At 34.5% G+C, this 24,054-nt stretch overlaps 3 protein-coding genes across 4 annotated transcripts; 2 read left to right on the forward strand and 1 right to left on the reverse strand.

Moving 5' to 3' along the window:
* Positions 1-698: 698 nt before the first annotated feature.
* LOC122581937 (transcription factor MYBC1) lies at positions 699-2,891 on the forward strand. The gene is made up of 2 exons (XM_043754265.1): positions 699-1,939; positions 2,533-2,891. Exon 1 carries the CDS (start codon positions 924-926, stop codon positions 1,926-1,928), a length of 1,005 nt encoding a protein of 334 aa, XP_043610200.1. The 5' UTR covers positions 699-923; the 3' UTR covers positions 1,929-1,939; positions 2,533-2,891.
* Positions 2,892-6,598: 3,707 nt separating this feature from the next.
* LOC122581635 lies at positions 6,599-10,917 on the reverse strand. 2 transcript variants are annotated; one of them, XM_043753878.1, is made up of 4 exons: positions 10,644-10,917; positions 8,267-8,885; positions 7,351-7,627; positions 6,599-6,807 (listed from the first exon to the last, which is right to left on the reverse strand). In XM_043753878.1, the coding sequence occupies exons 1-4, from the start codon at positions 10,735-10,737 to the stop codon at positions 6,754-6,756; spliced, it is 1,044 nt and encodes a 347-aa protein (XP_043609813.1). In that variant the 5' UTR covers positions 10,738-10,917; the 3' UTR covers positions 6,599-6,753. The 2 variants fall into 2 exon arrangements, with proteins under 2 accessions (XP_043609813.1, XP_043609812.1); XM_043753877.1 differs by having other exon boundaries at positions 6,599-6,810; positions 10,644-10,911.
* A 3,978-nt stretch (positions 10,918-14,895) lies between these two features.
* LOC122582208 (nudix hydrolase 16, mitochondrial) lies at positions 14,896-21,683 on the forward strand. Its single transcript, XM_043754566.1, has 5 exons — positions 14,896-15,426; positions 15,658-15,778; positions 15,938-16,021; positions 21,216-21,504; positions 21,581-21,683. The coding sequence occupies exons 1-5, from the start codon at positions 15,356-15,358 to the stop codon at positions 21,613-21,615; spliced, it is 600 nt and encodes a 199-aa protein (XP_043610501.1). The 5' UTR covers positions 14,896-15,355; the 3' UTR covers positions 21,616-21,683.
* Positions 21,684-24,054: the final 2,371 nt, after the last annotated feature.

A 24,054-nucleotide genomic window follows, 5' to 3' on the forward strand; every position in this document is an offset into this window, starting at 1 on the left:
AGATACCACTCTCGTAATTTTAAAATGTTTTCAGCTTACTTTACCATTTTATTTACGGATTGAGATTATCTAAAGTATGATTTTGACATTTGGATTAAAATCAATGATCAAGATTCAAATATCAACTTTGAATCTTAACCTTTGATATTAATCTAAAGATCAAGATTCTCTTAACTTAACCTATGAAGTTAATAATAACTTTAGAGGATCTCAATCATTTATTTACTATATATACATATATACAAAATATCGAGCTAACAAAACTTTCTTTAAACTTTTTTTTTTAAAGTTAGTTTCGATTCAGACGTGCTACTAACAAAATTGTTGGACCTCCAATCCCCTCTTCATGAAAAATACCTTGAGATGAGAAACCCAATACTCGAATCCGAAACCTTGAGAAAAACTCACCCCCGAGACCCACATAGTAGATTTAGAATATAGCTCTAGTCAACCTACCTAATTAGAGTTGGTTTAAATCACATATTCTTCACATTTGACTTGTATTTGAATTTATAAAAGAAAAATAATATGCGTATTATTTTAAAAAATCAATTACACTTGTTATATATGCTTTTTTTTCGTTTATAAAATCATACATCACACAACGAACATCACTTGGTTTACGTATAAATTAATTTAAATTGAATGAATAAATAAAAACAAGATCCACCTCGAACACCCCTTCTTCCTTCTTCTTCAGTCTCTCTCCCTCTCTCCAAAAAATCGAATCTTTTGTAGATTGAAAGACAGAAAGAAAGAAAAAGACCAACTTCTGATTAATTTCATGCAAAACTAAAAATTCCCTGCTTTGGGTTTTCATTTTTATACAAGAATTTACCAAAAAGATTCATACTTTTTCATTTTTGGGATTGGATTTGATATGGTTTTTGTGATATAGAAACTCTTTTTGTAAAAAAAAAAGAATGAAAGAAGATGAATCAAATTGGTTTTCAAGATGGGAACAAGAATTGCCATCTCCACAAGACCTTATGCCTTTATCTCAAACACTAATTACACCTGATCTTGCACTTGCTTTCAATATCCAAAATATCCAAAATAACAATAATAATAATAATAATAATAATAATAATAATAATAATAATAATAATAATAATAATAATAATAATAATAATAATAATAATAATAATAATGGCCCATTTCAGAACAATAATTTTCAGCCACAGAATAATAATCTTAGCCCACAAAACACACAGCCCATTTCAAATTCAGGGGGTGATTATGAATCAACTGAAATGACTGCAAATAATAGTACTAATGGTGGTAGTGGTGGTGATGAGCCTGCAAGAACATTAAAAAGGCCAAGACTTGTGTGGACCCCACAACTGCATAAAAGATTTGTAGATGCTGTGGCCCATTTGGGTATCAAGAATGCTGTACCTAAAACAATAATGCAACTTATGAGTGTTGATGGTTTGACTAGAGAGAATGTTGCTAGTCATTTGCAAAAGTATAGACTTTATTTGAAAAGAATGCAGGGTGGTTTGTCTTCTGGTGGATCCGGGTCGGGTGGTGACCCGGCTACTGATCATTTGTTTGCTAGTTCGCCGGTCCCGGCACATTTCTTGCATCCGGGTCGGGCCAACTCTGAGCATTATATGCCGTATGTACCTGTTGCTGCTGCTCTGCAACAACAGCAACAGATGGCTGCTGCAGCAGCAGGACATCATCATGGCCAAATGCTGCAGCAGCAACAGCAGACAAGATATGGGCAAATTGGTCATTTTGGGTCACCAAGAAATGGGCAGTTTGAGCAACATCCTTTTTTGAATAGACAAAATCAGCAGCAACCGGTCCAACGAGTTGGGGCACCGGTGAATAGTTCGGTTGTGGCATCATCTTATGTTGATGATCTTGAATCAGCAAATGGTAGAAAGGTTTTGACTTTGTTTCCAACTGGAGATGCTTGATTGAATTTTGGGTAATTCACTTGCTAATCTATATTGCTTCTTTTTCCTTCTTGAAATTAGGCATAGATTTCGAGATTATGATTTAGTTTGCGAAATTTTGTGTTGGTTGCAATTTCCTTTTACATATTGATGATATACTTAAGTTTGTTTGGGAAAGAATCGCGTTCTTATTACTTATATTTTGGATTTAAGAGGTTAGAGGGGTGTTGTGTTTTGTGTTTTAAAGTGATTATGTGGTATTGAAATGTTGGAATCAGATAAGTAGTTGCAATAAATACGCGCCGCAATAATGTGTATCTGGATGTGTGTTTTCAAAGTGATTAGTGATAATGATCAATCCGAATCAAATAGTAAGTCGTAGTTAATCAGGCTACTGAAAATTCAGATGTGCTTAGTTGCAGTTAAACTGCATTTGATGGTTTTGAGTGTTTGGGAAGTTCTGATTACCTAAGAAGTAAATAAGCAAAGAAAAATGTCACTCATTATAAATATAAATTTCCTCAAAAAGTGGTTTGACCCGTAAATTGTTGGATAATCTAAGCATCCGCATGCTAGAAAGATTCTAAGCTGTTCGTGATGTGATTCGGGATTTTTTTCTTGACAGGGTGATGGTGAAAGAACATGCTGATGTATTGAGCTCAAGCATGAGGACCGACAACAACAGAGGATCAGTGAGTATGCTCACAGTTACTACAAAAACACTATGTGTGTATTGGCAATGGTACATTTCATACTGAAATTGCTTGGTAAATTATGTTTCTATTCTGTAAAACCTTCTACCCAATATATTGTCTAGTGTAGATGTGTAGAGATTAAGATAAGTTCTGGTTTGTTGTAAATTGTGGGTTCTGATAAACTTCAAAACTTGTTATATTGGCGGGATCATTTCAGGAGATGATAAACATTACTCTAGTTCCACAATTCATGATCTATTGCTCTAATCGATAACCTTTTTAGATCTTACTTGATGTATCTATAGTTATTATACTCTGATTAATTCAAATTTGAGTGTTGTCAAGAAAAAATGCTAAGTTCGTTTAGCAGTCATTCTCATGAGGTATTGTATTGAATTTGGCATTAAGTTTTTCTCGTTCGGTGCCGTCAGTTTTTCGTATGAGCGATGCCCATGGACCAAAAAGTCTAAAATGTGTATGGCTCACACGTTATCACCCTTTATGTTACACATGTGAGTGTAAGCCACCTTGATACTTCTATGCAAAAAGCAGTCTAATGTGTATTTTTAGTACATAGAGTCTACTAGATTGCTTTATTGATAAAGCTGGATTAACATTCTGATATATTTCTTCTAAATCTTGTAATCATATTTCACATACAAAGAGATAGGTTACAAGAGTGTTTGTGTTCAACTTGACCCGACATGACTAATACTCAAAAATTACCCGTTTTGACCATGACCCATTTGGCGAGTGACCTAGCATGTATGGCCTCAACTGGGCGTTCAATGTCAATAACAAACCTAACCTGTTAGAAACTTCTTTTAAAGGTGGATAAGTCAACATTTGAGTAGGCCACTAGGTGTACTAGATTTACTTGTCATGTGTTAGGCGGTCTGGCGTAAACATATGTTTTTACATCTCTCTAACTAAATATGTACATCTAAATGGTTTGTATGTATAATCAATAAAGGTCCACCCACTTTTGAAGGCTGATAGATCGATACAACTCAAACAAAAAGAAAAGGAACATTTAGAATAATACTCGTATAAAGAGAAGGAGAATAATCTAATTAAAGAAACGAAACTAGAACAACAAAATAAACATTAGTTTTACATTAGACACATTAGTAATAATGTACAGTATTTCAAAAACAAGAGCAGTGTCGATTGTAACTACAAAATTATTATTAGCTTAGTCAGTACCATGTTCAGGTAGCTCTGGATGCACCACGGCCAGCCTTCTTTAGGCTCTAGCAGTTACGACGAGGCCTTTTCTTTAATGCCAAATCGATCTGCTTCAACATCCTTGAGCTGATAGTAATGAGGTGCAATTTCTACAAGCCATCCAGGTTTTAATTGACTAACATGTCGCATATATCCCTCACTCGTCTCTACTAGCTCATGATATACCACCCATCTAGGAAGTGCCTCAATCAAACCAGAGTTAGGGTGAATATAGGCAGTCTGAGGATGTTTAAGGGTTCTGTAGGATCCGTCTTTTGGCATCCTTGCAGTGTGCGGGAAGTATCCTGAAACTATGGACTTATTAATTGCTTCCAAATCTACGGGGTTTGATGTTAATTTTATCTCAACTCTTTCTAATAGGCCCTCTAATTGATCTCTTATATCTCGTGCCCGCTTCATACTTCTCACCTGGACGTAATTCTCATAACACCACTGGGTAGAGAAGTCTGTTTCCTTCCACGAGCTATAAACCTAAAGCAATGCTATGTGATCCCCAACATTTCCCATGTGGAAATTTAACCGAGCAGTGTCTGCGTGGACTTGTTTGTCTTTTGGGCGATAGAATATGGGACTTCCGGTAGACAACATTGCAGCAATTGTTATAATCTCGTCAGAACATTTGAACTTGTCGGATGCCACAATCATCTTAGATAACATCGGATCAAGTGGGAATTCGGCCATCTTTCTACCCACTTTTGACAGCTCTCCACGACTATTTAGCGCACCTAGCGCAAATAGTATCTCCAATGCTCTAACTAATGCCTCTACTGGTGGGGGATCCATAAAATCAAAATTTATTAAATCTTGAATCCCAAGACTCTTTAAACTGAGAACCACATTGGCAAGGTCTGGTATTACGTTCTCATCCAAATCATCATAGTTGTGTTTAGTATATAATCTGAAGCACTTGCCGGGACCGGTTCTTCCGGACCTACCAGAAGAATTCCTTATTGGTTCAAACTTCGTAATTTTTGTCATCATCTTTCACATACAAAGAGTTATAAAGATAGTTTACAAAACTGTTTCTTATGAACTGGACCTGACATGACTTGTACCCTAACATTACCCATTTTGACCATAACCCATTTGACAAGTGACCCAACATGTATGAGCCTCAAGTCCTCAACTGGGCGTTTTTTTACTTCTAGCTGGTTTCAATAACTATTCAACGAAATTCTACATAAATGAATGTTACAAGATTTTAAGTTCAAGTCTCTTTTGCAGTTGTCAGTTTCATGACAGGAAAAAAATATGCCAGCTTGTAGAACGTATATCAAGTTATCAATCACTTGACTATTGATTTAACAAATTAAAGTTGCTAATAAATGTATGATATTGCATAACAAAGTCTTGACTTAAGATATTATAAAGTTCACTTAATTACAACAGTATATGTCCAATGTATGTTTTGACTAACAGGTTCAACGTTCAAATAAATGAAAACGAGGACGATCAATAGTATAAAATTTGCCTATCATGGACCCTTACCAGGTTCGATGATAATCACAAACCTAGCTAATATTTTTTTTTTAATTGGTAGATAAGTTGCTTGGTCCACCATTTGAGTAGGCCATCAGGTGTACTAGATTTATATTTCACGTGTTGGGCCTGAGACGCTCTGGCGTGTACTGTTTGAGGCCGCACTCAACCTTTTTGTGCCATTGAACCTCACAAAAATAAAGAGGCATCAACTATTAAGAGACAGAGTTGATGTCCGGTGCGGTATTATTTAGCTTCAACTTGTTTTTTGGCCTTTTGAATTATGGTTTATAATGCTAGGTTATTATGGACCACAAATATTACAAGTTAAATGAAACTTTGAATTTCCAGATTGAATTATATGAAAGTCAAAATTGATATTGATATTTGATAGCATGTGAGCTTGGATGAATTATATACTAGTTGTAGTTGTAGTGTACGGGGTCTGACGTCTCCATACAACTTCCCAATCACTTGCATTGTTGGCTTCAGTATGCAACAATGAGGGTTAAAACAAATTAATTTAACGATGATATTAAAAAAAAGGTGATAAATCTCCTGATTTCATTCTTTTACAACTTTTATGGATTAAAGATTCTCTATACTTAATGTCAACTTTAACTTCAACCTTAGATTAAAATTAATGGTTAAGATTAAAATATCAAATTTAAATCTTAACTCTTAATTTTAGTCCAATGAACAAGAATGACCCAACTTTACTTACATAGATTCTTATCCAACTTCAATCCATTCTATCACGGAAGAAATTAACATATCACTTAATCTTCTTACGGATTGAGACCGGTCGGTGAGAGACCAATAATGGACGGTTATCCATTCTTGTTGATTAAACAGCTAGTAACAAAACACTCCTGTTGATTGTCATTCAAGAGAATTAGTTGCTGTCCCCAGTTCGATTGAGGACTAGCATATGAATGCATGATCACCTATATTACAGCTGTTTTTTTTCTACTCTCATTACATATCATGTGTTATGTTGGTAGTGATACTTCTGCCATAATGTTCATAGTTATATACCCATGATAAACCTACTGAACAAGGTATATAGGCTGTAAAATTTCATACACGTGGTCATAGAGCTCATAGATACACCTTTGTCCAGAGCAAGATCTTTCGACACACCCCATCGATGACCAAGAAAAGTGGGGCCACATAACAAAAGTTGGAAGACAAAAGTTGGGGCCACATTGATCTTGCCATGACAGTACTAGTGTTTTTAACTGCCTCTTGTGAAGCTGGAAGACAAAATTGGAAGACTAGATAATAGTGCATAAATTAATAGTTGAATAGAACAAAAGTTTTAGACGAATAACCAAAAGTGATACAAAGGTAATTTCCTAATACATAACAAAATCGATGTAGATGCAATTCAATGTGGTTGATCTTTTAGCTCCAATCCGAGCCTAATGGTTTTGTGAGTAATCGAAACTCAGGGGTTGCTGCTGACAGAATGGTGCCTGCTACAACAGTCAAAGAATCAAATCAGCTACACCATAGCGCATAACAATAGAAGGTGTTTAGATGGGCTTTTCAAATGTAATTGCCATGTACTTATATTTAGTATCATCTCCAACAACTTGATATTATTGCAGTAAAACATTCTCGGGTGTTCTGACGGGCCTTTTCAAGGTGATTATGTGATGGAGAGTAATTTGAAATAAAGCACACTGGAGATAGTATTTGAATATACTTCAAATATTTGCAACTAAATAGATCTATATAAAAGATTAAGATGGTACTTTTAGCAAAATTTGATAAAATCATAAAATGAGCAAAACACCATTGTCTGGAATAGTCATCTTCTGAAACCAATAGTTTTGATGTTTTGGGGAACCATTGCAAAATAATCAATGAGATTACTATAAGTCGAAGAAAAAGGGTAAATAAGCAATTTTCTTTTAATCATAATAATCAGATAATCAGTTTTCTAAACGCAAATCCAAATGCCCACTAAAAGTTTTTAAATCATAACTATAGAAGTGATGATTCAGAACTAATACCTGAAAAACAGCATGCCTAAACTGATCATATGAATGTGCATACATCATGGAATGAGATGGCCATTGCATATAGACAGCATCCCTTGATACGTGGTTCAAACCCATTACAGCATACGGATTCATAGGTGGACTCCTAAAGCCAAGTGGTGCTTGGGCATTTGGCGTCTGAGCCAAGTGTGGTATTACGGCATCATACTGGACACACTGAGGTTGGAACTTTGGCAAAGTCAGAGGCAATAAGTTAAAACCTTGACCAACCGGAAGATTCCTCACATACCTACATTGTCAATTTAGCAATAATGATATTATGAGATTAGAAGCTCAACTTTTAGATGGAAATAATTGAACAGCAAATCACTCGCACCAATTATACACCTAAAGTTACACCTATGTGTCAATTGAGACTTTAATCCACAACCTCTTTGTTGATGGCGAAAGGCTTGTAGGTTATAATTATTTAAAATTAACCGTCAACATGCTATCATTACTTTACAATGGTCTTACGATACTTCCATACAGATGCAGTAAATTTTACCCATTTACAAATAAATGAAGATTAAACTTTGCTGGAGGAGGCAAATTCAACTCAGTTATTAATGAATGGATCAATTAGGGTAATGTATACTTCTATCTTAAAGTCGGCTGTTTTTTTTATAAAATAGCAACCACAAAACTATAATGGATAAACTGGATGAGTTTTCCCTCTTCAGGTTTAACCATGAATGGCAATCTTTTTGACTCAAATCTATGTGACCTTTACGTTATAAAATAATGAATTATTCTAATTATATAACAGGCCATCCACATATCTGACCTTTACGTTAACATATTGTAAATAACCAATTTTCTGATAGCGATGTTCAAAGCACATTAGAGGAGACAATTCATATGTTTAGAGAGAGAGAGAGAGATCTACCTATCATAGCTCCGATCATAATCTGGGTCAGTCAGATCCTTCTCCCTGTCCCTAATAATGGCTACACGAGAAGTATTTCCATTTGCATCCCTACTCAAGCTTCTTTCCAATTCGATAGCTGAGTTTCTATAACCTTCATTTTCATCTCCACTGAAGCACAAACTTTTTCCATCTGAATTGGTCCTTAATGGTGTATTTTCTGATTGGGGACTGCCGGGAGAGCTAAAAATACGAGCACGTGCCCTATCATAATCCTCTTTCCTTTCCTCAACTGTTTTTATTGAATTAGATTTCATTCCCACATTTTCTCCATCAGATGATAACTTTGGTCTAGGTTTTAATACAACCTTGACATGCTCGTGTTTCTCGTTTTCTGAAAGTTTAGTTGGTACATCTGATAGACAGATTGCAGGTAGCTTAGCTTCAGCCAACTTTTTGACCAAAATTCGAGTCCCTTGTCCATCAGAGAAGTTCTCAAGAACCATGGTTTGCAGACCGTAGTGCTGCGCCACACGGTGGGCTGCAAGACGAAGATATGAAGTCGGGAAATGCTGAAACTCAAATTGTTGCTGTTCAGAGTTCTGGATGAACTTTTGAATGTCAAGTTCCATTCGGAGAACTGAGATAATAAGACAAAGATATAAATATTAGAAACACTGTAAAATGAGCTAATATGTAAAATGAGGATACTGTATAGGCAATAAATCATACAGAGGGTCAAAATTAAAATCATTTGCAATTCTAAGTTCCGTCGATTCTTTACACTTATCATACAGTATTGTACATGATTCATGAACACGGTCAATATGGTAATTTTTGGTATTCCCATTGTACTGTCTTTCAAATTAATCCCTCGTCATATAGTAGTACTTCATACATCATAAACTCGTATGATTTATGAGGCAGATAGTCAATTCTAAACATGTAGCAGTCAGTCATTTTTCATTCAGCACAAAGTCCAATCAGAACCTTTAATTCAGTAACATGGGACATGTTACAGTCACTAAATCCATACAAATTTGTATAAACTACATGATTTTTTGAAACCTGTTATGTATACCAGAAACCTATGTATCATTTAAATGCACACTAAAAGTGAAGGCATGTCTCAATTGCCTTTTAATAGAGATATAGAATATTGTAGGTGCATATGTTTGACAATGTATCATGAAACTCAAACTATCGTGCATTCATAAATCATAACATATAAACCTACTTGATCATAACAAGCTTTTCCAGTTTGCTGGACAATGCATCATGATTCATGAAACTCAAACTATCGTGCATTCATAACATATAAACCTACTTGACTATAACAAGCCTTTCCAGTTTACTAATAAACCACAGATTTTAATTTCTTTTATTATTGTATCCAAACCAATCCTATAGCATGTGAAAGAGCGGTAAAAGTACTAAACATATAAACCCACATAAAGATAAGAAAGAATGTCCTGTCACCCTAAAACTACTAAGTATACAGTAAAACACGGGATACATAATATGAAAAAGATTGCAAGTCAGATCCCCGTATATGTGAATCCTACCAAAATTTCTTAACTTAAGAATGTTCAACATCAGACAGTAAGCAATGTTGTCAGAGTTAACATGATAGTGATAAAGGTATTGTTGTAAGCATTTTCATAATGAACTAATTGAAATATGGTGTTTCTAAGCTAACCCTATGTTAAAGGTTAGTTAAATGAAGAAACGTAGCTTACTGTACCCTTGTATGCATCAACCTTTCAAATACTGTTATTGTGTATATATATAATTTTATATGACTTAGAATCAAGAAATGTAGTACCAATTTTCAAAACGTGACAGACACGAAAACTAATATGGTTGTCACGTCAGCAAAAACACCGATTACCTGAGTAAGTCACAAAATAACTAACACAGCAATAGCTCATAGTTCCATATATACAATAGCTAGCTTAACTCAAAAAGTCAAAGTGCATCCATTCAACTACCAAATTCCCAAAACTATACTTACTATATCCTTCATATATACAAAAAACTTACCCACTTAAACCTATCAATTCAAATCTCAAACTATGCATAATATCAAACACCATATATACACAAGATCTAAGTCCTAAAAATTAGAATCACAAACAAAAGCCTAAATCAACCAAAACATAGATCCATAACCAAAACTATACCCAATTCAAACAATTAAAATTAGGTCAAAGTACAAAACTTTAGGACAAAATAAATAATACCCAGAACTTTTTTTGGCAAAAATAAACAAAACCCAGATAAAACTAAGGCAAGATAAATAAAACCCAGAAAAATTAGGGCAAAATTAATAAAACCCAGAAAAATTAGGGGAAAAAATTTCGAAAAAAAATTAAGGAAAAAAGAAAAAGAAATATACTAGTGAGACGATGGCGTGGATTCTGAAGAGCTTCAACCAAGAAAGGATCCACAGCCATTGAATTAACTTCAACTACTGAATTTTGGTGCTCCATCTTTCTTTTTTATTTTTTTGTTTTTAGTAAATAAATCTAATATAAATATATAGATATAGGTAAGTTTGTATCTAAAGATAATTAAGATAGAATCTTTCTTCTTCTTCTTTCTCTCTCTCTATTCCTGTCCAAATTTTCAAGAGAGAGAGAAAGGAAGAGAGAATGATTGATTGATTTTTGGTTGAAATGGTGATATTATTGGGGATATGTTGTATAAATTTTTGTTTATATATTTTGCTTTTGTGTGCTTATCTATATATCTCTAGGTTTTGAGGTGATGGAATAATAATAATAATGGCCTAAATGGGAATATGGGGTTAGGATTTTTTTTTTCTTACCATATTTGAGAAATTTGAGAAATTGGGATTGAAAAATAGGGTTGGTTTTATTAGACTAGATTCAATGTGAAATCGCCTTTGCAAGTGTCAAACGGTATGTAGAGCCCAATCTAGAGTTGGTGTTATTATTTGTGGGCTTTCGTTTGTTTTTTTTAGTTGGTCGGTGTTGACAACTCATCTTAGCATGTATGATGATTTTGGGGTTTTTATTTTAAATGTAAATAGATTTTACTTTTGAATATTAAACGTGGTTTTGATCAGTAATAAACAAGTCACTTTTTGAAGATAAGAGTCATAGGTTCAATCCTCATTTTATGTAAGTGGTGAATGTCATTTTCTACTATTTAGGTAGAACCTCGAAACAACTTCTTATCTAGGTAGAGGTAAGGTTTGTCTATATCCTAACCTCCCTCTACACTGTCGAGGGCCTAAAGCCGCAGTTTCTTTTCTACTTTTTTACTTTTGAGTGCTATTTACATTTGATCAAGATTGGATTTTGTTGCTTGTGTTGACGTTGTAAGAAAAACCAAATTAAAACTAATATATCATACAAGTGTGTATACATTACAAACGTATACACACATGTATAATTTTGGCATATGTCACACCTACATTCAACATTACATGTGGGTAGGGGTGAGTATGGGTCGGTTTGGATCGGTTTTTGCCTAAAACCGAAATTCGAACCGATTCATTCGGTTTTTAGAAAACCAAAACCATTGGATTCGGTTTTTGTTCGGTTTTGGTTTTTCGGTTTTTCGGTTCGGTTTGGATCGGTTTCTGTTTTTTTATTAAAAACCTTTTTTTTTACGTTTTTTTTTTTGTTTTTTATGATTTAAATTTAACTTTATTTGTTAAGAAAAAAAATGATATAGAAACTAAAATATATAGATGGTTTTTATTAACGAATTACTCGTATATTTTTTAGGCGTTCAAATTTGTATAAACTTTATAAAACGAATTGATTTTATTGCACGTTCTCATCTAAAACATAAAATTTATATAGATTTGTACACTAAAAAGACAAAAAGTTTAAATATATTAACATATTTACAGATTATAAGTAATAAATATAAATGTAATATGATAGAAATGTAAAATAAATTAAAATATATTTGGTTCAGTTCGGTTCGATTTTTGATCGGTTTTTTGGCATATCAAACCGAAACCTGAACCGATCCGTTCGGTTTTTAGAATACGAAAACCAAACTAATGGGATTCGATCGGTTTCGGTTCAGTTTTTTAAGTTTTTTTTTTATTTTTGGTTTTTCGGTACGGTTTTTGCTCACCCTTACATGTGGGCATTACATATTCCCAAAATGTTTCGTTATAAGATACGTACACACTTGTACCATTAGCATATATAAAACTGATCATATGAAACGTGTTTTTAATACACAACTCTTTTTTTTATATTTAAAGAAAATATTAATTTTAAGGGTTTTTCATAGATATAACAATCATATATAATTGAACCAACTCATCTTCTATCGTATATGTTCAGTTTATTCAAATCCTTAATGTTAGTCGAATACAGTTGATGTATTATTAATTTTTTTTTTTTTAAAAGACTATTTATCCATTTATCTCTTACATTAAAATATCTCGTATATCCCATTATATAAGAATATGTACATGATGCATCATCTTAATTTGTATACAATATCAATACCATTATATAAGAGTATGATGCATATCTTAACTTCTTGACAATGTATCATATGTGAACGGCATATAATGCATCATCTTAATTTGTAAAAAAAGAGATTATATTGTTAACGTGCATAAATCAAGATCAAACGACTATGTATATTTTACAGGAAAGTTACAAATATCATCAAAATATTGCAAGTGTTGTATTATGTTATTGTTACTCGTTGTTATTCATACTATATTCATAACATGTATTGAATTAGTTCATCATAGATATATTAGTAAAAAAATCTAAATTAAAACACACTTTGAAACCAAATTAGCTCAAACGAACACTTTTGTAGTTGGTAGTTGAATTTAACTCAACAACCTCATATACCTTGAAGTAAAATACAAGAAGATTAAATGATAATAACACTAATCGATCCAAAATAATCACATTAAAATAAAAAAAAAAAAAAGAAAACCCAAAAATTATAGTGTAATGTGAAAATCCACTAAATATCATGTCTTACTTTTAGATGCCTGGGATCAGTGATACACAAATCGGGGGATAGACGAAGACGTGACACATCGAATCCAAGTCGGATGGATGAAGTGGAGAGCTGCTATTGGAGTCATGTGCGACAAGAGAATCCCGGTAAAGCTGTAAGGGAAGTTTTATAGAGTGGCTATTAGACCGGCTATGCTATACGGGTCAGAATGTTGGGCGATGATGAAAGCCCAAGTGGCTCGAGTAGAGGTGGCTGAGATGGGGATGTTAAGGTGGACTTGCGGGAAGACCTTAGCAGACAGGATCCCGACGGGAGTTTTTAGAGCAGAACTTGAAGTAGGGACCATCATTAACAAGCTAAGGGAAGAGCGCTTGAGATGGTTTGGCCATGTTAAGAGAAGGGATGAAACTGCACCACTAAGGAGAGCGGAGTCTATTCACGTGGATGGCATACGAAGAAGGGGACGACCGAAGATGAGGTGGGAGGATCGATTAGCGAAGGATCTAATAGAACTTGGCTTGTCGGATGACATGACGTCGGATAGGACGGCATGAAGAACTAGGATTAGAGTAGAATATTAGGTTAGGGTAGGACTTTTGGGCGACCTAGATAGTCTTCTTTTCCCATATTGCCTTGCTAAAGGAGGTTTGTGAGGGTTTGGCCTAGAGAAGTGGCTTAGCTACGCTACAGAGGACTTTGACGTGACAGGAAGAGTGGTAGGTAGATGGAGGTGGAAGTACGGAATTTCCGAATGCGTTAGAGGAGCTTCCAGGTAGAGGTAGTGGAATGCGAGGGTAAGACATATGGGTTTTAGATTAAGTAGACTTTTTATTTAGACTTTGGTTCTCTGTGACCATTCGTAGGGGTTTTTGGCCTTGAGTCTCGAGAGGCCTAAACCATGGGGGGAGGTTACTCTTGTGTTTGTTTCCCCCAAAATGGCTGTTGAAGGACATGACCAATGAGAGTTTATCTAGAGGACTGGGGGTTTAGGACTAGTTTAATGGTTTGGAAGAGCAAGTGAGAGGATTAGGATTAGGATAGCTAGGCGGCCTAAGGTCCTTTTTTTTCCATAGGTTGTTTAGAAGTAGTTACTGCCTTGGCTCAATCGAGATCTTTTCAGGTTTTGTCATTTCTTATTTATATGTATGTTTGTCTTGGTTGTTTCCCACTACTTGTTCGAGTTACGTATTAGATTGCTACTTTTATGTTGTTTAATATGCCCAATATGGTTGCTTTCGTTATTGTATTTGTATTGTCAAACATGTTTCTAAGATATCGGTAGGAAGCATGATTGATAAACGTTCGACCCGCATAGTAGCCGGACCCAGCAGACAGGTATTTCTTCTTTTCAGATTCTCGGCAGACATGTATGATTTTCTAAACATTTCTCATTTTCCGTCTTGCACTCCTTTGTGGCTGGAGGTCCCTATGTAAGCAGTCTCTCTACCTTTGTGTAGAGGTAAGACTGTCTACATCTTACCTCTCCCATACCCCGCATAAGGATTAGGTCCTGTTATTGTTGTTGACATTTATAAGAGTAGATTATTAAGGGTGATTTTCGAGGGTCTATGGTCTCATGCCCGACAGGCTGACATGCATAGTTCAAGCTCTGATTACAATATTGTATTAAAAAATAAAATAAAGATGGTTTGAGTTAGCGAAAGCTGCAAATAATCAAATCTCAATGATCCTCAATGGTTCCCAATTTGCATGAGTTGCGACCACCGACCCTCTTTCCTTTGCCTTGCCCCAACTTGAGATCCCAACACACACACAAACACACTTAAAGTCTCCGATTCATTCGCCTCTCTTTTCTCTCCCTCTCTTTCTTCGATCCCTTTTCTTGTTTTTATCAACCCTGAAAAAAATATTCCATATTTATTGACATTGTTAAAAAAAAAGCTATTGGAATCTGAATCTTTTTCCTGTTGTATTTATAGGGTCTGATTCATTCCCAAAAGGGGTTCTAAAAAACTATTCCTTTTTTATTTTTATTTTTAGGTTTTTTTTATATAATTCTTATAAATAAGGACATATAGATATATATTATATATATATATATATAGAATAAGCAAATATGATAAAAGGGTTGTAAGTGTGTGTGTGTGTGTGGGGAGGCGTATTGATAGTGAAATGTCGGAATTGGTGGCACGAACTGGTCGTCATCAGCAACGTTATGAGGCCGGTTGCCGGCTTATTGCAGGGTATATCAACTAATTCCCCCTTTTTATTAGTGTGTAATTTAGGGTATTTTGTGATTGTTTATAGGATTTTGCTAACTTAGGGTCCATTAATAGTACTTTTACTGCTTGGTAACGGTAGTCCTAAGCGATATGATTAGCGAAATCCTTGTTTACATTGTGTATTTTTAGTTAATTAAATATATGTTTGGTTGTTTATAGTTATGAATTTAAGTCGGTTTAATCTATGAGCAGGTGCATTCCTTATAGATTTCGGTACTTGGAAGGTGATAATAATGGTAATAAATCCGATGACAAGATTTTAGAGGTACTAATGATCAATTCCACTAGTGGACCTGGTCTTTTGTTTCCAAAGGTATGGCCTTTTTTGTGTTGTAGTTGGAAAGGTTAATTTTGTTTATGTGGATGTCGATACGAGTAACGAATGAATCAGTGACACTGTTAGGGATATGTATCTGAGATAGAATTGGTTATATGTGATTTTGATTTGTTTTGTGAACTTTTTGTATAATAGGGTGGATGGGAAAACGATGAAACTGTTGAAGAGGCAGCTGCACGTGAAGCGTTGGAAGAGGCTGGAGTTCGAGGGGATTTGATGGTGAGTTGTGTTTTTTTTTTCCTTCTGATGTTACATGTTCTTAATGTATTTTCATGTGGTATGCATTTCTGCTTTCTGTATGTCTACTTGTCGTCATGTATTGATATCTTTAAGTTTATAGACAAGTAGTGGTATACTAAGAGTAAGTGCCTAAGTGTGTGAATTGGCAAAGTTATGTGTTAGACATGGAATTAGATGAGAGTAATGGATATAACAATCTTGAAAGAAGATACAAATTGCTAAACATCAGAATTCTGATGTTGGAGGGGGACCTAAATACGACGGGGAAAGATACGAAAAACATGCATTTCAGGTGTAGGAATAGAAGTTTTCATAGATAGTGGAGCCGTTAGAGAAGTGAACATCAGTCTATATAAACTTAGTGATGGTGAGGTATGCTGGACATTAGGAGAAGGAAGGCTCTAATATTTTGCATTGTTGTACATATATAGAATATAGTCGTACATAATAAGATGGCATTTGGGTTGTAGATAGGGATCATTATGTGTATGTGTTTGAAATAGTCTGGAAATGGGATGGACTTATAGTTATGATTTTGAAGGCTGATGTTTTTTTTATGAGTAGGGTTTGGGCATTATTCCAAAACTAATGTTGGTTTGTGATCATTGTGTTTCGGAGTACTGTAAAATTTCGTCTTTACCCTTGCTACCACAAAGTATCTTTGTAATTTTATGCCAGAAAGACCGAAAACATTACATGGAAAAAGCACTTAGTCGCAAAAGTGTAGTCACATTTGAACATTGTGAATTGTGACCTTCGATAGTAATTTAAGCTACCCTCTAAAAGAACTTCAGCTGCTACTAATCACTTAACATATTATGGTTTCTTATTGCATGCTGCAGAACCAGCATATTTCTGTCTTATTTTTTCATAAATCCGTATCTTGATTTTGCTAAGTTAGAAGTTAAGTTTATAACTTGTGTATCTATGTATCATATAGAATGCAGTTTATACCAAGTGCTTGCAAACCGAAGTGATCTACATATTTACTTTTCATACAATCTGTAGAGTTTGTTCTTAAGATCTCTATGTGGTATCTAGGACATAGTCACCTGAGTCGCAGTTCGAATTCGCAATTCGCTAGGTCCCCAAAATTCGGTTCGAAGGGGGGGGGGTATGCTCATTTCGGTTCGTTTCGGTACGATGGACCCGATGTTAAAATACAATAATAGATTTGTATTAGATACTCCAATTTCAAAGTATATTTAATACTTCAAACCTCAGATTAAAAGTCTTCAAAATAAAAGGTCATAATACCAAATACATAAAATAAAACAAGTTAAATCCAAATACATAAAATAAAACAAGTTCAAAACCAAATACTTATTAACAAAACGAATGGAGACCTCTGATTTTTCAAACCAAACCTATATAATTCAAGATTTGGACCAATTTAATTCGCCGTACCATCCCATTTGGATTCGCTAGATTGGCTTATCCCGGATTGCCATTTTCAGTCATCGATTTGAGAACCAAAGGCGATTGGGATCACTTTCTTACCCGATCCTGGTTCGTTCGAAGCTAAAAACTATATCCACACAGACCAAAAATGAAACAAACGATGATCGAGTAAAAACATAAAATAGCTTGCATTGTTCAATATATGAACACATAAATGGATTGGTGGCTGTAGAAAGTGCGTTTTCTTCTGAATATCCAATTGTGGGGCATCTTATAAATATCATCGTTGTTTTTTTCAATTCTGTTTTAAGTTTCAAGAAGTTTAAACCAAACAATTTGCTTAAAACTGTTGCACCAACTATATTAAAAAGAAGCATTAGTCGGTTTACACTTAAATGCATGACGAACCATTTCTGGGTTACAAAGTTACAAGCTCATCGACAACATGGTGTGAAGAAGATGTGGACGGGATGAGACTATGAGGGGGATGAAACCTTACCTGACCTTTTTTTTTTGTGTCCGAGGGATATCCAGAAATTAAATTCCTACTTTTGATACCCGTGATCAGGAACACATAGGAACCTGTTCAGCACTTCAGCTGTCATTCCTTTGAAGTCCGAATCCATCAACCAAGACACTAGCGAATTCCTAATTTAGATAGCCATTGATTATATTTGCACAAACCAAACACGTCTAGTTTACCTATCATTTCAATCCTTAATTCCAGATTTACTAAGCAAAAACTACATAAATGCAAGATGGATGGTTCTAAAATCTAAACTGATTTCATGATCCCAGATCCGTTTTTTCATACGTAGGAACTAGGTCTTTTCCAAGGTTTTCAACCAGGTTTTGGAGAAACTACTATGACCAATCTGGTAGCAAGAGGGCATATATTTAATTTCTAAAGTTCAATTGAGTCAGTTGAGGGTTAGACAGTTTTTAGTATATTCTCTTATGAGGTACAAGATATAATCAAGATTCTCTCCTAACTATGGGATACAAGATGACAACCAAAAATGACAACCAGAATAATTATCACTAAGTTCCAAGAAAGCTATAGAGGTAAGGCAAATGAGGACCTAGTGTATCAGTGTATGATTAAACCATGAAATCTATCAAACAAACATTTTTGCTGGGGATTTCTTCTCTTGCTATTAAGCCTGGCAAAATGGGCTGGTCGGGCGGGTTTGGGTAACGGGTCAAAGCGGGTGCGGGTCTAAGCGGGTCATTTCAAAATTGCGGGTCAAAGCGGGTCGGGTGCGGGTCAACCCACATTTTTTAACATATTTTTTCAAATCTACATATACTTAATATATGTATAAATATTGGGATAGATTCTATTTTTTAATTTATATATTTTATATTATATGTATAATATAGAAAGTTAGGAACATACATAGATATATTATATATTTAGGGAAATGCTAAATACAGCCCTTAGGGCTGTGTTTAACGTGCATAAAAAAACTAGTACCTTCCATATTAAAAGCCCTAAGGGTTGTATTTAACGTGCATAAAAAAACTAGTACCTTCCATATTTAAAGCCCGCCCCCTGATTTTCATGGTACATGTACAAACAATTTATGCACCTTAAACACAGCCCTAAGGGCTGTATTTAGCAAACCACATTTATTTAACATATTTTTCTTTTGCTTTTGTTGACAAACTGAACACGCTACCCACAAGTCAGTACATCTTTTACTTTTCCTATTGCTTCACTTCAGATTTACAGTCCTCATCATCATTATTCATTCATCACCACCGTCGACATTTTAATCATCATCAAGAAAGAAGGAACAAAATAGAACAATAAAAACTACGGTCTTTTGACAACACCGTCGACATTTTAATCATCATCATTCATCACCACCAAGCGCCTACCACCACCATTGATTGAAGATGAGCTCCGCCGACCGCCGTGGGTTTGATCGAAGATGAGCTTAGCTATCATGTTTCTGATCGAGGATGAACTCCGCCGTTTTGTTTTTATCGGAGATGGTGGCCACCGTCGTGAATCTGATCGGATATGGTGGCCGCCGTCGTTGATTTGATCTGAGATGTTGGCCGCCGTCGTAAATCTGATCGATATGGTGGCCGCCGTCGTTGATTTGATCGGAAGTCAGAAAAATGGTGTTTTCATATCAATACCCATTCCAACCCTCTTTGACCCGCAATACAATTTATTGAAATGGTTGAAATACCCATTTGAACCCGTTATGAGTTTTAGTCTTCACCCAATTAAACCCAAAGAGAAAAGAAATTTACCCAAAGTTACCCAATTTTGTAGATATGGGCAAGAATTGCCAGGTCTACTTGCTATGAAGCTATAACATAACTAAATTACTATAATAGTTAACTACTGCTACCAAGTAACAAGCATGATTAGTCGTAAAATAAATGTCAATGTTGCAACGGATGAATGCACAAATAAATTCAGTATCATTCACTTCTTGAGGTACTCATACTTCATAATTGTATCTGAAATAATAATTGCTGCATCTTGCAAGTTAGGAGCAGCGTTTGCATTGTGTATCCACCATTTACCAGTAATCTTATTATATTAAATACTAAAAATATATCTGACTCTGTACTCCAACATAAATGATATAAATTAAAAAAACATGAATGATATATCTGTCGGAGTAAGGAAACTTTAATCTGTAATATGCATATTGTCAGAGCTAAGTAGCTAACTAGATGTTGGGCTGAGTTGGCATATTTTTGGTGCCTTGATGCATACAAGGGGGCTAAGTAAGCATTGGATAGGATCCCCTCTTTAAGGTTTTAGAGTTTTCTCCACTGTTGTACAATTCCTGCTGGAGTCCTTGGCGTGAAAATATGTGTTAATATCTATAACGATGCTTATTTTGGTCACCAGCTTAACTTGGTAGCAAATGCCCATTGACCTAACTTGTTTTCGTGGTTGAGAGAACAAGAAAGAAAGAATGGTATATTTTGAAACTATGCTCTTTGTGACTTTTGTATTTGCTGATTTAAAACTTCGAAAGACCATATTATTGAAAATCACTTTTGGTATCATGTTTTTAGCCAGTTGATATCTAATAGACTTGTGGGCACTTTTTAGATATTATGTACAAGTATTTCGAATTAGTTGCATAAAAACACCAAATTCTATGTTATGTAGTAAGGTTGCATAGGCATATATAGTGATTGTATTGCATTCATAATCAGACTCAGATAATCAGTTTTAATTCCCCCCCCCCCCCCCCCCCCCCCCCCCCCCCCTCTTTTCTTTCCTAAAGTTATCGTGTACAAACAAAAAACTCACATTTTTAAGATATATGCGATTAAGGCAGGCTTTAATTAATAGAATGCCATTTTTAGTATTTTATCATCATAGTTAAGAAATTGACTTGTTAATGGTTACATGATAATGTTAATAATACAAGGGTATGGCACGGATTATGGAAATAGTAAAGTATAACTTTACTATCTATCAAAGTGATCAAATTGTGGTAAACTAAAATGATAAGGTGAATAGTTATATTTATACTGAGCGTTTAGTGATTACTGAGTAGATAATCAGATCTCCCGAGTACTCAGCAAATTCTGACTACTTGAAAAATTTGCAGGAGAAATAACATCTTTTGTCAAAACAGGATACTTTGTTGAGAACCAAGTGATATATGATGCCTTTCCATTGCTTCTCATCTATCGTTCATTTTTTAGATACCGTCATAGTAATAGACATATGCATGTGATTTACATAATCTAATATTTCTTCAATGAACGGTATCATATATTTCAGCATTTTTTGGGGCACTATCATTTCAAAAGTAAAACGCTACAAGACGAGTTTAGCCCAGAGGGCAGGTGTCGGGCTGCAATGTTTGCATTATTTGTAAAGGAAGAGCTGGACTCGTGGCCTGAAATGAGCCGTCGAGTCAGAAGTTGGGTTACCATATCCGAAGCCATGCAGTGTTGCAGGCACTCGTGGATGCGGGAAGCTCTGGAAAATGGATTCAACAAGTGGAGCGCTGGTGGTATGATTAGAACTATGAAAGCTACAAACCAAGTTTCTGTAGATGCTTCTGATGGTAATGCCTCTAACTAGGTCAGATTTTGAAAAAGACACAATTTTGGTGACTTTTTCTTACATTTTTTGTGTTTTAGGCGTCAAGAATCATCTTCTTCAACCAAACTTTTAACTGTTTGGGTGAATTTCATGAGTTAAGACTCGAGACTAGTTGAAAATTGAAACTACCCTTTTGTTTTCTTTACTTTCTTAAATTTTTCCCCGTTCTAGTTTCTCCATCATCAGAAATGTGTATTTGCATAATGCAACTGTGTACAAAAACTTTTCTAGAGTCATTTTGTGGATTTAGTCCACTGTTCACCCATTTCAGAATATCGCATTATTCAGTTAGCTAGTGATGACATTTGTGACAAGAAGTTTCTTAAAGTCGTATTTCGTACGAAGATACAAAATGAAGACTTTTGTTTTTATGTTTGTGCCAAAAAGACCAAACTTTCTAGGTAAACTCTTTAATTTATACATATCAATTTTCAATGTGTATAGGTTCTGTATACTTACACTCCCACTCACCTTACATATGTATATTTGCACATATAGATAGATTCATACATCAATACATACACATACGAGAAAGAAAGAAATAAAGAGAAATGATTAGTGATACAGTTAAAATTAGTTCCAGGTGAAGTCAAGATGGAAGCTATACAATATCTTTAAGTACTCCCATCTCATGGTAGGTTCACCTCCATCGAGTTCTTACTTATTTTGGCACTCACCTTAGCTTTCTTGGGTCTATATTTTTTCAAGCATAAGGTGAATCAACAAATGCACAAGAACTTATTTTTTATATACTTTTTAAATTTTTTTTTTAAAAATTTCTGGGGAATGTCCAACAAACCCAGATTACAAATCTGTCTTTCTGGGCAGACGTGTATAAATTGATTAAGAACTTAATTCCTCACCGGAAAAACAAGAAATTGCTTGATTGATTAAGTGTAGTAAGATACGGTATATATTATTTGTATGTTAAACTCATAATAGCTTCAAGTTTAGTTTCAAGGGATGGTTCAAGAAACATGGTGGTTTGATAGACATTGTAGAATGTCAGGTCAACATTCCCTTGATCTAGCTGGTGATGTTTTTTGCATACTTTTTTTTTTGTTACCCAAAAAAGTATGTAAGAAATCACCAGCTAGATCAAGGGGATGTTTTGTTTGCACGGATAGTCGTCTCAAGCTCATCTAGGCCATTCACTATTTCACTAGTGCATACTCTCATCTTGGTTCTTCTTTCTCCTCAACATGTTCTCTATAATATAACATTTTTTACTTATAGTATTTGAGTAAAAGAAAAAGATAAATAAATGGGAACCCTCTAGTCTTATGTACATGGTACTCAGAGCGCACATAAAATAGAATTTATGCCCGGTGTCACACTACTTTCACATATGGATTATAAGATATAATTTATTTATTTGTATTTAGTAAGATTTGAATATGTGACTTGTAACTTTCATCCGCGTATATGATTACGTGATTATATTTTTTTAGGGGATAAGTGGGGGAATCTTTTAAGAATATATACTTTTTCTTATATTAATATAGTTCACCAAAAAGTTCGTTGAATTTTGTATTTTATTGTGGAAGTATCAACAAATTGATTAGATGAACATTTTTGTGGCTAAAATAAATAGTCAGGTTATATGTTGCATCAGACTTGACAAATGACATTAAATTGATATTGGGTGATTAGGGTCCATGACTTCAAATTGGTGGTTCCAATTTAAACACGAATTAGAAAAAAAACACTCATGATGTCATCTTCAACATGTAACACATGAGTACATGACGCATTTCACAATATGTTTCGGACTTGCAAACTTTTTGTAAACTCTGGCGGCCCTTCTATTACTCCAACTATACTATATTTCGCATAAAGTAAAAAAATCGCTTGGTTTTGTTAAGTATCAGAGCAATATATAGAGTATAATAACCAACTTATTATTGACGAACAATTTCACGGCTAATAAATTGCATAACATTATCTAAAATCTAAATCTAAATTAATTTATAAAATATTTACCCCTCTCATTTTTTAAAAGAAGAACGTGATCTACCCCAATTATCCTTTCTTTATCCATTAATTTAAATATCATTATCTAATATACCTATAATATTTTTAAATCTTAACCATTCATTTTTTTCTCTTCTACATAAATCATATTATTCTTCTTATTCATTCAAAATCTTTTATCTTAAAAACCGTACATCGATAAATTATAAAACTTATATTGGTGTTCTTAAAATTTCATGATCTTTCATTAAAGATGTCATTCGATATACTTTCGACGTCTTTCTAAATCCGAGGACAGAGCCCGTACAACTAAAGGCGGAACCCATCAGGTAGATAACCCCATCATCGATCATCCCTATGACCTACCACCGCCTATGATCGATCACTTCCTATGACTTATCATACTCTATGATTTATCACCGCGCGGGCATTTGGCTAGTAATTAAATAAACATGAAGCATAATTTAAACATCCGACTCTTACAATTACGAATGCGCTTTATATGATTGAATAATGATACAAACATTTCAAGTTGACT

This window comes from Erigeron canadensis, chromosome 9 (assembly GCF_010389155.1).
Source record: "Erigeron canadensis isolate Cc75 chromosome 9, C_canadensis_v1, whole genome shotgun sequence".
Classification (NCBI taxonomy): Eukaryota; Viridiplantae; Streptophyta; class Magnoliopsida; order Asterales; family Asteraceae; genus Erigeron; species Erigeron canadensis.